Source organism: Piliocolobus tephrosceles, chromosome 6 (genome assembly GCF_002776525.5).
Source record: "Piliocolobus tephrosceles isolate RC106 chromosome 6, ASM277652v3, whole genome shotgun sequence".
Lineage (NCBI taxonomy): Eukaryota > Metazoa > Chordata > Mammalia > Primates > Cercopithecidae > Piliocolobus > Piliocolobus tephrosceles.
Window position 1 is genome coordinate 153,263,810 of NC_045439.1, and position 12,735 is coordinate 153,276,544.

The window sequence follows — 12,735 nt, forward strand, 5'->3', positions numbered from 1 at the left end:
CTACTAGGGCTTCTTTAAAGCTTAAGTGAGCAAACCAATTCAAAATGAATTTTTATTCTTTTTCTTTTCAGATTTTTAAGAAGAAGCCAGACCACTTCCCATTCTTTTTTAAACACATCTTGAAGGCGGCATTAGCTGAAACTGATGGTGAATTTTCACTTCATGAACAGACAGTCTTACTACTTTTTCTTGATCATTGCTTCAATAGTTTGGTACTTTTACTTTATATTTTGGGGTAATTTTCAAGTTTTCTTATTCTTTTAGGTTGAGTTTAGATGAAATTACCTCTGTAGCCAACTCTTCATCCATAATAGTGGCGAATAAGGATAATGCTTAGCTTGATTTCAGCCACTTATCAGTAAAACCATTTTATATGTTCACTTTTTAATAGATTTGAACTTGATGCTTCATTTTTTCTATCTAGACTCTTAAGAAAAATGATTATAAGAACTGAAACTCCAAAGAGAGAGCACAAAAAGGAGAAGCAGCAAGGAGACTGGTTAATATGGAATTGTAGTAGTGAGATCTGTGCCACAAACTGCATATACATACAGGGATGTAGTTTCATTACTTTTCATCATGCCTGTGTACAGGCTGGTTGGTCAGTAGGAGAGTTGTATTTTGAGTTAACTCATAAAGGCCATTTGTAGATGATCTTTGAAAATGTCTTGTGTGTGGTACATTTTCATCCTTCATAAGATTATCTTCTAAAAAATTAAATTTTTTCAGTAATTAATATTTTATTTGAGTTTTCCTACTGTGGTTATCTGATAAATATACATATTTATCTAGTGCCTCTGAATTGATCATTCAGTTACACCCATGCAGGAGAATGCACAGAGTTCTTTCTTATCCTGAAGACTGAGTGTTAATAGATGGATAGTTGTTACCTGTTTCCATGTACTATCTCACATGGATCTTTTAAAGGCATAGAAAAAGATTTATGATGCCTGCACTGGATACCACCGTTATCTCTTCAACATTTATTAAACTAAACAGAACAAATTGAAATGTAAATAGATGTGATTTTTTTTATCAGAAACTAAGCAGAACCAAGATTTTATTAGTATTAGTAATTTGGTGATAGTTTTAACCAACTTACCAAACTAATTTATTATTGAAATGCTTTATCTTTTAAAATATGCGGTCAATTCTTATTTGAGGTAGTTACGTTCATTTTATAAAGTAGCTATGAACACTGAATGAGCTAATGCTGAACCATTACTCCTTGAGGAAATACAGGGTTAGTTTCCTACAAGCCTTGGTCATGACATTATACAAACTATCAATACATAGCCTTATTTTATGTGTGTTTCTATTTAAAGACAGTTTATTTATTGTATATTGTTGATTCATTAACCATGAACTCACTGCCAACAGCACTATAATTATGCCTGAACAAAGCTTATCTAACATACGTATTTTCTCTGTAAGACATATCACAGCCTTCTTGCACCCCTGAACATCAGACAGCACTTCAGCCTTGGACTTGGTGCCATTTTAAACAGTGAAATCATCAAAAAGCACAAACATGCCAAAAAAAAAAGTACTCAATAGACCACAAAAAGGATACTTGTTTCTTATAGTATGAGAGCTGAGAATGAAGCAGAGCATCAGTTCAGTCTCACCTGAGAATGTGCATGTCAGGCAACTCGGATTTTTGTCTGGATGACTGTGAAAGCACATGGAGTACTGATTTTGGGGTACAAATACATTTTTGTTAGTGTATGAATTTGCAAGTACAAAATCTGTAAATAATAAGGATGGAATCTTTTTTAAAGCATTGAACTTTTTAATATCAAAATATTAATTGGAAAATATTGGTGGCGTGTTTTCCATCCAGGACTTAAAAAGGCAGTAATACTTCTTAATGTAAAGACTTAGGTAGAAATGCTGGTATGTTTATAAACTTGTTTTCTTCATGCCCTAAACAGGAGGTAGACTTGATACGGAGTCAAGTACAGCAGCTTATCTCCCTCCCAATGTGGCTGGGCTTACAGCTGGTAAGTCTCTGATTTCAGAATCTTAGGAGTGTATGTGTTATAAGTAGAGCATGTGGTTTTAGAGTCTATAGCCTTAATCTGGATATACAAGTGGTAGCTAAATACCCCTTTTCTTAGAAAAACCACTTTGCATTAACTTACAGGTAAAGGTTTTATTTTAAAGTTTTTATGTGCATTCGATGTTTAACTTAATTTTAGTAATATAAAATGAATAAGGTAATAACTGTTGAGCTTGTAGAGAAAGGGGGTTAATTTAGCAAAGTATAGATGAGACTAAATGTGGACTTGAATTTTTTTTCCTTGATTAGAGTATATATATAGCTGTAGGAGAAGAACTGGATCATACCTAATATCAATGACTTCCATTTTTCCATAAAGTATTGGGTAATATGTGCAAGTACCAAAGCCAAATGAATACATCTTAGGTAGTTGAGTTAAAACTATCAGATTTTGGCCAGGTGCGGTGGCTCAAGCCTGTAATCCCAGCACTTTGGGAGGCCGAGACAGGCGGATCACGAGGTCAGGAGATCGAGACCATCCTGGCTAACACGGTAAAACCCCGTCTCTACTAAAAATACAAAAACTAGCCGGGCGAAGTGGCGGGCGCCTGTAGTCCCAGCTACTTGGGAGGCTGAGGCAGGAGAATGGTGTAAACCCGGGAGGCGGAGCTTGCAGTGAGCTGAGATCCGGCCACTGCACTTCAGTCTGGGCGACAGAGCGAGACTCTGCCTCAAAAAAAAAAAACTATCAGATTTCAGTGTAATGCTTTATTCAGAGTTTCATTACCTGCACATAGGTGTTTCCACTTACACTCAGATATGCAGACTCATTCATAAGTACCAGTTGATGGGCATGAAAACATAAGACACATATAAATAGTTAATACTAAGTTAAAAAGTGAGAATATGCTAATGTGGACATTTCCTTATTTGCTTGTGATAGCTGTTTTTTGTGCATTGTTTCAGACTCATACTTTTCAAACCTCAGTGATTATGCTAAGTGTTGATGCATATATTTTTCAGACTTAGTTCTTTAAGTTTTGAAATAAAAAAATAATTATTGAGCTTACAATCTTGATTGCTCTCTTTTGTACTCATATATTAGAAAACTAGCAAATAGTTGATCTAATCCTTATCCTTGTAAACTTTGAGGTTACTGGTAATTTAAAAACACATTTCTTCTTCAGGCACGATTGGAATTAGAATTAAAAAAGACACCTAAGCTAAGAAAATTCTGGAACTTGATTAAAAAGAATGATGAAAAGATGGATCCAGAAGCAAGAGAACAGTATGTTGGCAGAGCTTCATTTCATGTTGGCTTATTATGCTGGATTGTGGACCTTAGATGATGTTGACTGGTTTGTTGTTTCCCTTTATATAGTGCTGAGCCCAAATAAGTTATTATAATAAGTGCTTTTACCTAGACTGTCATGTTTTTCACAAAGATCTAAAGCAGAAGCCAGAACATCATGCTTTTCTTCTTTTCCTTCTTTCTGTGCTACTAAGTATATATATATAGTTGACCCACTGTTTTTCTCCCTGCCTATTGTCCGTGTCCCTCATGGATGATTCTCAATTTTCTCCACTATCTTTAGGCTATTAATATAACTTTTGTTTCTTTTTCTTACTCCTTCACTTTTTTTTTGGAGACGAAGTTTCACTCTTGTTGCCAAGGCTGGAGTGCAATAGTGCAACTGTGGCTCACTGCAACCTCTGCCTCCCAGGTTCAAGCGATTCTCCTGCCCCAGCCTCCAAGTAGCAGGGGGATTCCAGGCATGCGCCACCACGCCCGGCTAATTTTTTATTTATAGTAGAGACGGGGTTTCTCCATGTTGGTCAGGTTGGTCTCGAACTCCCTTCCTCAGGTAATCCGCCTGCCTTGGCCTCCCAAAGTGCTGGGATTACAGGCATAAGCCACCACCCCCAGCCTAACTCTAAACTTCTTACAAGGCTTTCAGAAGCTTCCAGCTGTTTCTTGTGACTCTTGCAAATCACTGGAATACTCTAGTCATTGTTTCTTAAGCATTTCTTTCCTAAGTCCCTTTCCTCTTCACTCCACCTAATTGAATATTAACCATATAAACACTCTTCCAGACCAACTACTTTAGATCACGGTGCTTTCATCTGAACTCCTAACATGCTCTGATTTTTTTTGAAACACCAGCTGTTTATGTAATGATTGGGATGTGTATAGGAGTTGAGGATGCAGGTTCTACAATCAGACTTAGCTAGATTCCACACTCAATTGCTGTATGACTTTGGTCAAGTTACTTCACCTCTAAGCCTCATTGTGAAATCTGGACAATATTACCCATTTCCGAGGACTGTTACCAGTATTAAATACGATGTGAAGGCCGGGCGCAGTGGCTCACGCCTGTAATCCCAGCACCTTGGGAGGCCGAGGCAGGCGGATCATGAGGTCAGGAGATGAGACCATTACGGCTAACATGGTGAAACCCCGTCTCTACTAAAAAAAAAAGGCAAAAAATTAGCCGGGCATGGTGGCGGGCGCCTGTAGTCCCAGCTACTCGGGAGGCTGAGGCAGGAGAATGGCGTGAACCTGGGAGGCGGAGCTTGCACTGAGCTGAGATCGTGCCACTGCACTCCAGCCTGGGCAACAGAGTGAGACTTCGTCTCAAAAAAAAAAAAAAGAAGAAAAAAAAAGATGTGAAGTGTTTAGCATAGCTCAAATCCTGGCACCATGCGTGCTTAATTAGTGTCAGGCAGTTTTATTAATCGCATAATGGCATATATTATTAATTGTGTTTATAATGTATGACTTGTTATTACAAGTAGATTTTAGTCATTCCCCTTCTTTGTATTTCCAGCAGGACTGTTAGAAGCATTTACAGCTATACGATACTTGATACATGTCTGTTCATTAGTGAATGTATCTTAAAGTAGTAATGAATAGAAAATTATTTTTTAAGCATTTGATCTTTAGCTGTTGTAATACTGTCTTATGCTTAATACTTAAATGTTAAAATATAATATTTTTCATCGCATTTTAACTACATTAAATGTGAGATTTTTAATGGTAAGGGCAGATTATAAATGGAATTTTGAAACTTCCTTCTCAGTCTGACTTGTAAATCACAAATGAAAATGTTCGGCTGGGCGCTGTGGCTCAGGCTGGGTATCATGGCTCACGCCTGTAATCCCAACACTTTGGGAGGCCAAGGCGGGTGAATCACAAGATCAGGAGTTCAAGACCAGCCTGGCCAAGATGGTGGAGCCCCATCTCTACTGAAAATACAAAAATTAGCTGGGCATGGTGACAGGCACCTGTAGTCCCAGCTACTCGAGAGGCTGAGGCAAGAGAATTGCTTGAACCCTGCAGGCGGAGGTTGCAGTGAGATGAAATTGTGCCACTGCACTCCAGCCTGGGCAGCAGAGCGAGATTCCACCTCAAAAAAGAAAAAAAGAAAACATTCACGGTGCAAGAAGGAGGTGCTTGCTTAGGTGGCTTATTAGATCAGTAATGTGACTTTCCTTTTCTTCATATAGCACTGAATTTACATAGAAAGAAGAAGCTGTATATTCAAGTTATAGTCCCAGCTTCACAGAGAAATGAACAGTTGAACAGTATAGGAAAGCCATGATCAACATTTAGAATTTAATTTTGAAATGACTATTTTTCAAAAATAATTGGTCAATGTTCTTTCTGATTTTAGGGCATATCAAGAGAGGAGATTTCTTTCACAACTCATCCAGAAGTTTATCTCTGTGCTGAAGTCAGTCCCACTTTCCGGTAACTATCTTCTTTTTTACTCAGTGCATTTGGGAAATTCTCATATAACTGCCCCTGTGGTATTTACTCACCTCTGATATAAAAACTGTTCTTGGAACGATTTTAAATTGTATTGGCAAAGTGTATGTCCTCTCCTTTTTAAATATATTACCAGTGTGAGTATTGGGACTGCCTTTAAGGGTTATTTTATTTTATTTTATTTATTTATTTTTTGAGACAGAGTCTTGCTCTGTCACCCAGGCTGGAGTGCAGTGGCACGATCTTGGCTCACTGCAACCTCCCCGTCCAGGGTTCCAGCGATTCTCCTGCCTCAGCCTCCTGAGTAGCTGTGATTCCAGTCTTGCGCCACCATGCCCGGCTAGTTTTTTATTTTTGATAGAGATGAGGTTTCTCCACGTTGGCCAGGCTGGTCTCAAACCCCTGACCTCAAGTGATCCATCCACCTCAGCCTCCCAAGGTGTTGGGATTACAGGCGTAAGCCACCACGTCTGGCCTAAGGGTTATTTTAAAGGCACCAGTGTGGTTATTGAAATATTCCTTTAAGTAGCAAATATTTTTATCACCTAATTACTAGATCTAGGTCCTGTCTAAGGTGCTGGGATACAGTTGTGAACAGGAAAATTACAGACCATATTTGCATGTTATTTATAATATGGTGCTGAATAGTGTTTTTAGTACTATTGATACTGTTTGGAGGAAAAAAGGAGAAATGTTACTGATATTTGAGCTAAAAGACTAAATAGAAGGATTTTCCTCCATCATAGCTCCATTTATTGATTTAAAAAGTAAGTATATATTATATAGAGTATATACTATATAAAAATGTATAAAATATAATTATAGTTGTTTATTATTATTATTTTTTGAGACAGAGTCTCACTCTGTCAGTCAGGCTGGAGTGCAGTGGCACAATCTTGGCTCACTGCAACCTTCGTCTCCCAGACTCAAGCAATTCTCCTACTTCAGCCTCCTGAGTAGCTGGAGTTACAAGTGTGTGCCACCATGCCCAGCTAATTTTTGTATTTTTAGTAGAGATGGGGATTTACCATGTTGGCCAGGCTGGTCTTGAACTCCTGACCTCAGGTAATCCACCTGTCTCAGCCTCCCAAAGTGCTGGGATTACAGGCGTGAGCCACCATGCCCAGCCAATTGTTTAATATTTTTAAGTGAGGCCGGGCGCGGTGGCTCAAGCCTGTAATCCCAGCACTTTGGGAGGCCGAGACGGGCGGATCATGAGGTCAGGAGATCGAGACCATCCTGGCTAACACGGTGAAACCCCGTCTCTACTAAAAAATACAAAAACTAGCCGGGCGAGGTGGCGGGCACCTGTAGTCCCAGCTACTTGGGAGGCTGAGGCAGGAGAATGGCGTGAACCCAGGAGGCAGTGCTTGCAGTGAGCTGAGATCCGGCCACTGCACTCCAGTCCGGGCAACAGAGCAAGACTCTGTCTCAAAAAAAATATATATATATATATATTTTTAAGTGGAATATAATCTAAGAACAGCTCAATAGGTGTACCATATTTATATTTTTGCATCAGAAAGTGCAGCTTTTAAAAAAATACAATGGAACGAGTTATAAATGCTGACCCTCCAAGTAATATTTTACAGCTGAAAATCATAGCTACAGTTCAGTGAGGAGTTGATACCAATGCAGTAAATCAGTTGTATCTGATTTGGGGCACAGTACTACTACTAGCATTAGTATAAAGAAAACGTTTTATGCTTATAATCTTAAGTTACTTAATGTTAGTGTATCTATATCTTTCCACTAAGTACCTTCAAACCTGGAAAGAGGACTAAGATTGGGTTTTCTTCTTTCTTTTCTTTTTGAGACGGAGTCTTGCTCTGTTGCCCAGGCTGGAGTGCAGTGGCACGATCTCGGCTTAATGCAGCTTCAGCCTCCTGGGTTCATGCCATTCTCCTGTCTCAGCCTCCTGAGTAGCTGGGACTACAGGCCCCTGCCACCACTCCTGGCTAATTTTTTTTTTTTTTTTTTGTATTTTTAGTAGAGATGGGGTTTCACTATGTTAGCCGGGATGGTCTCTATCTCCTGACTTCGTGATCTGCCCACCTCGGCCTCCCAAAGTGCTGGGATTACAAGCGTGAGCCACCGCGCCCGGCCTAGGATTGGGTTTTCTTGGCAGAAAGAGTAACATTGAGTGCTTTGAGCTACTTAGTTCTATAGAACTAATGTCTGTAATAAAAATTGATAGTTCTAACTGTGGAATGTTTATCTAGGGTCATCTAGGTTTCAAAAACAAGAACATAGGGCATGCAGTAATTTGACAGCCTATAAACCACTTGCTGTTGCCACTATTGTTTATATACTGTCAGAATACAACTTTGTTTTTTTTTTTTTTTTAAGATGGAGTTTCATTCTGTCTCACAGGCTGGAGTGCAGTGGTGCAATCTCAGCTCACTGCAACATCTGCCTCCTGGGTCCAAGTGATTCTCCTGCCTCAGCCTCCCGAGTAGCTGGTACTACAGGTGCACACCACCATGCCCGGCTAATTTTTGTATTCTTTTTTTTTTTTTTTTTTTTGAGATGGAGTCTCGCTCTGTCGCCTGGGCTGGAGTGCAGTGGCCAGATCTCAGCTCACTGCAAGCTCCGCCTCCCGGGTTTACGCCATTCTCCTACCTCAGCCTCCCGAGTAGCTGGGACTACAGGCGCCAGCCACATCGCCCGGCTAGTTTTTTTGTATTTTTTTAGTAGAGACGGGGTTTCACCGTGTTAGCCAGGATGGTCTCGATCTCCTGACCTCGTGATCCACCCGTCTCGGCCTCCCAAAGTGCTGGGATTACAGGCTTGAGCCACCGCGCCCAGCCTTAATTTTTGTATTCTTAGTAGACATGGGGTTTCACCATGTTGGCCAGGCTGGTCTTGGACTCCTGACCTCAAGTGATCCACCGTCCTCGGCCTCCCAAAGTGCTGGGATTACAGGCGTGAGCCACTGTGCCTGGCTAGAAAACATCATTTCTTAGTCTTGAGTTTTTATCAAAACTTGTCAGCTTGCTGGCAAAGGAACTAGCAGGATGATGAAAATAATTTGCCAGTTTAGAATGGGTATGAAGATAGATGGATTATATACTTAGGAAACAGAAGGCTGATTTTTCAAAGATTTTAAGAAGGATTGTGGTTTCCTTTTAAATTAGGGTCATTAAAAATGGAATGCCCAGATGAGTTGTTGAAAATCTGTGTAGGATAGTCTGAGATGTTAAGATTGCTGTTAGAAGGGAAAAAAAGTTACAGTGTAGCAGAGACAAATGATAAGGATATATTTGTGCCTGAAATTGGGATACCAAAGTTTCTACCTTAGGCAACATGCCCAGTAGACCAGCTATGGTAAAAACATGCAAGTTTATTCACCAGGGCACAGAACTTGAGCACCATGCATTGTTTTCTAATTTTAAATAGGCCATTGCCAGTAATTTCTCAAGACATAAATAAAGATACAGAATTCAGAATTTGCTCACTGTTTTAGTTTGGGAAAAAATGTTTTCCTTTGACGGTTACAAGAACAAAAGATAGCAACAAAAGATTGGTTTGAATGGATTTAATTTAAAAATTGCTCCTTTAGATTTTTATTTTAAACAACTGTATGTGTATGTCTCAGAAAACCTGGGTTCCAGTTCTAACCAACCATTCTAGCTTTACATCTTTATCAGGTCATTTTCTTTTCTTTTTTTTTTTTTTGAGACGGAGTCTAGCTCTGTCGCCCAGGCTGGAGTGCAGTGGCCGCATCTCAGCTCACTGCAAGCTCCGCCTCCCGGGTTTACGCCATTCTCCTGCCTCAGCCTCCGGAGTAGCTGGGACTACAGGCGCCCGCCACCTCGCCCGGCTAGTTTTTTGTATTTTTTAGTAGAGACGGGGTTTCACCGTGTTAGCCAGGATGGTCTCGATCTCCTGACCTCATGATCCGCCCGTCTCGGCCTCCCAAAGTGCTGGGATTACAGGCTTGAGCCACTGCGCCCAGCCCATCAGGTCATTTTCTCTGATCATGTTTTTCTACCTGGAAAATGAAGATCTAAAATAGATGCTCTAAAAGGTCTTTTCTATACTTGTGTTATTTCAGGGTTTGGATTATGGACATATGCTAGCTGAAAAAGTTCCAGTTAACATTTCTGTGTATATTAAACACAAAAGTATTTGCATTTCTTGCTTTACATTAAGCTTTCCGTTTTCCTGTACACTACAGATAAATAAATGGATTTTTATGTAAGCATTTGTAGGATGCCTTCTATAGGTCTGGCACTGGGTGTTAGTCACTGCTGCAAGTCTTTAAGTAGCAACAGGAAACCTAAAATTGTCTTTGTTTTAATTGAAACCAACTTGACAGGATGGTTTTAATTGGTAAAATGGTAGACCATTTCCTGGCATTGGAAAAAAGGCTTGTACTCTGAAAGAATTTCATGCCCCAAGGTTGTAATTATTTAAAAACAAAAATGAATGTTTGTAAAAATAGTATATTATGCTCATAAATAGTATATAATAAGCTAGTGATTTAGAAGGTATTTTTATTGTTCTTTGTGTCATTGGCATTCTAATGTTAAAGTAATACATGTACAGTGGAAAAAATCATACAAATTATCTCTCTAATTAGTTTTCAGTGCACTTTAAAGGTGTGTGTGTGTAGATACACTTGTGTGTGTGTTTATACATATGAGAAAACTCTCAGAAGTTTAGAATGTAAAGACAATAAGGAATGTGGAGCAAAAACTGATATAAAGCTGCCTTCTAGTTTTTATATCTGTTTTTCCAAGATCTAATTAAATATGGATTTTTAAAGATTCATACTTTTAAAATGTCTTTGCAAACCTGATTTTTAAAATGTGCTTCTGATCCAAGTTAGATTTTTTATTTTCTCGTATTTGTAGAGCTAAGTATCAGGGTAAGGCCTGCCTTAAAAAAATATATATATGTGAGATCCTCATTCTAAATCATAGTCCAATTCTAGTGAATAAAAGACAAATTACTTTATTTAAGTTATTAAATAACTGCCAGTTTTCAGAAACAGCATGCAAAATGGCCTAGTAAGAAAATTCTATTATGCTTTCTCTCTTATGTCTAGAACCTGTCACTATGGACAAAGTTCATTACTGTGAAAGATTCATTGAACTTATGATTGATCTAGAGGTAAGAAATCTACAGTGACTTTGTGTTGTATAATCATTAGGGTGTCTAAGATTAAGCATATGACTATATATGAAGTATTTTTTTCTTTTCTTTCAAAACATATGTAGTATATATTTATTATACATATGTATTGTATTATTTATTATATATGTATGTATTGTATAATAATACAATACATATTGGGCGCCCATGTAGTGTATAATGATATATTATTGTATACATTGTTTATTGATATACATTAATATACATTATACATTAATAAAAAGTTAATACAATACAATAAAATACAAAAAAATACACTAATAAAATAAAAAAAATTATTTTCTCTTCTCTTCTTTTCTCTTCTCTTTTCTTTCCTTTGAGACAGGGTCTTGCTCTGTCACCAAGGCTAGAATGCAGTGGCGCTGTCTCAGCTCACTGCAAGCTCCGCCTCCCAGGCCTCAAGTGATCCTCCAGATCCACCTCGTACTCCTGAGCAGCTTAGACTACAGTTGGGCACCACCACGCCCAGCTAATTTTTGTGTTTTTTGTAGAGACAGGGTTTCACCATATTGCCCAGGCTGGTCTCAAACTCCTGGGCTCAAGCAGTCCTTCCACCTTGGCCTCCCAAGTAGGAGGATTGCTTGGGATTATAGGTGTGAGCCACTGTGCATGGTCTATATGAAGTACTTCTTCATCACCTCAAACTGGTTTTACTTTGCACCTGTTTCAAGGTGTCACTTAGAGAAGGAAGTCATGAGTAGTTGGCCCTTGAGGTTTTCAAATGACTCACTTATCTATCTGTGTGTAGAAAAAGATTACATAGTGTAGTTATTAAACATGAGTCTAGCAGTGACAATTTATTTTGTGTCATACTTTAATACCCCTCATACAGAGTTTTCTATAGTGGCTGAAGTCATGGGTTTATAATTGTCTCCTTAAGTAATCTCACTTTTCTAAATGTGCCCAGTGTTTGTGAAGAAAAATATAGGTGTTGTGTTTGATTTTTTTAAATGAAGATTCTTAAAAACAAAAAAAAAATTTCATACTCTTAGGCGCAGGATTTGCTGACAAGTTCAGATACAGAATTGATTTCCTTTCCTTTCTCATTAATGTGGGAAATTGAAAGAAAATCTATTCCTTATCTGGAGAAGTAAGGTGGTTTCTTGATATGAGTATTAGCATATTGGACTAGCAGTCACTCATGAGATCTTTCAAATTCTAGCTCTGCCAGTAACTAATTTATAACTTCTGAGGGTCTCAATAACTTCGTCTATAAAATGAGGATATTTGATTAGATTAGTGCTTTTCAAGCTATGGTGTAGGGAAACATGAGGAGAGGAAACAGACAGGAATCTCCACATAGGGATTTGTACTTCCTTTTTTCTCAGAGCAACTCCACTTTTAAACTTACACACGTACATATTGGGATTTTACGTAGGATTTTGTTGGAAAACTACGGTCCAAGATGATCTGTGAGATTCCTTTAGTGCTAGATTTTCTTTCTCTCTCTTTCTTTCTTTCTTTCTTTCTTTCTTTCTTTCTTTCTTTCTTTCTCTCTTGCTCTCTTTCTCTCTCTCTTTCTCTCTCTCTCTCTTTCTCTCTCTCTCTTTCTCTCTTTCTTTCTCTCTCTCTTTCTTTCTCCCTCTCTCTTTCTTTCTTTCTCTCTTTCTCTCTTTCTTTCTCTCTCCCTTCCTTCCTTCCTTCCTTTCTTTCTTTTTCTTTCCTTTCTTTCCTTTCTTTCCTTTCCTTTCCTTTTCCTTCCTTCCTTCCTTCCTTCCTTCCTTCCTTCCTTCCTGCCTGCCTTCCTTCCTTCCTTCTTTCTTTCTTTCTTTCTTTCTCTCTCTTTCTCTCTCTCTCTTTCTCT

General features: G+C 38.6%; 1 protein-coding gene across 2 annotated transcripts in view; it reads left to right on the top strand.

Moving 5' to 3' along the window:
- AQR (aquarius intron-binding spliceosomal factor) overlaps positions 1-12,735 on the top strand; it is a 136,459-nt gene that overhangs the window by 22,361 nt on the left and 101,363 nt on the right. For both annotated transcript variants that reach the window (XM_026456343.2, XM_026456344.1), the window contains exons 6-10: positions 72-212; positions 1,935-2,003; positions 3,190-3,290; positions 5,677-5,753; positions 10,825-10,889. In XM_026456343.2, coding sequence (XP_026312128.1) covers positions 72-212; positions 1,935-2,003; positions 3,190-3,290; positions 5,677-5,753; positions 10,825-10,889 — 453 coding nt within the window. The remainder of the gene's footprint in view (positions 1-71; positions 213-1,934; positions 2,004-3,189; positions 3,291-5,676; positions 5,754-10,824; positions 10,890-12,735) is intronic.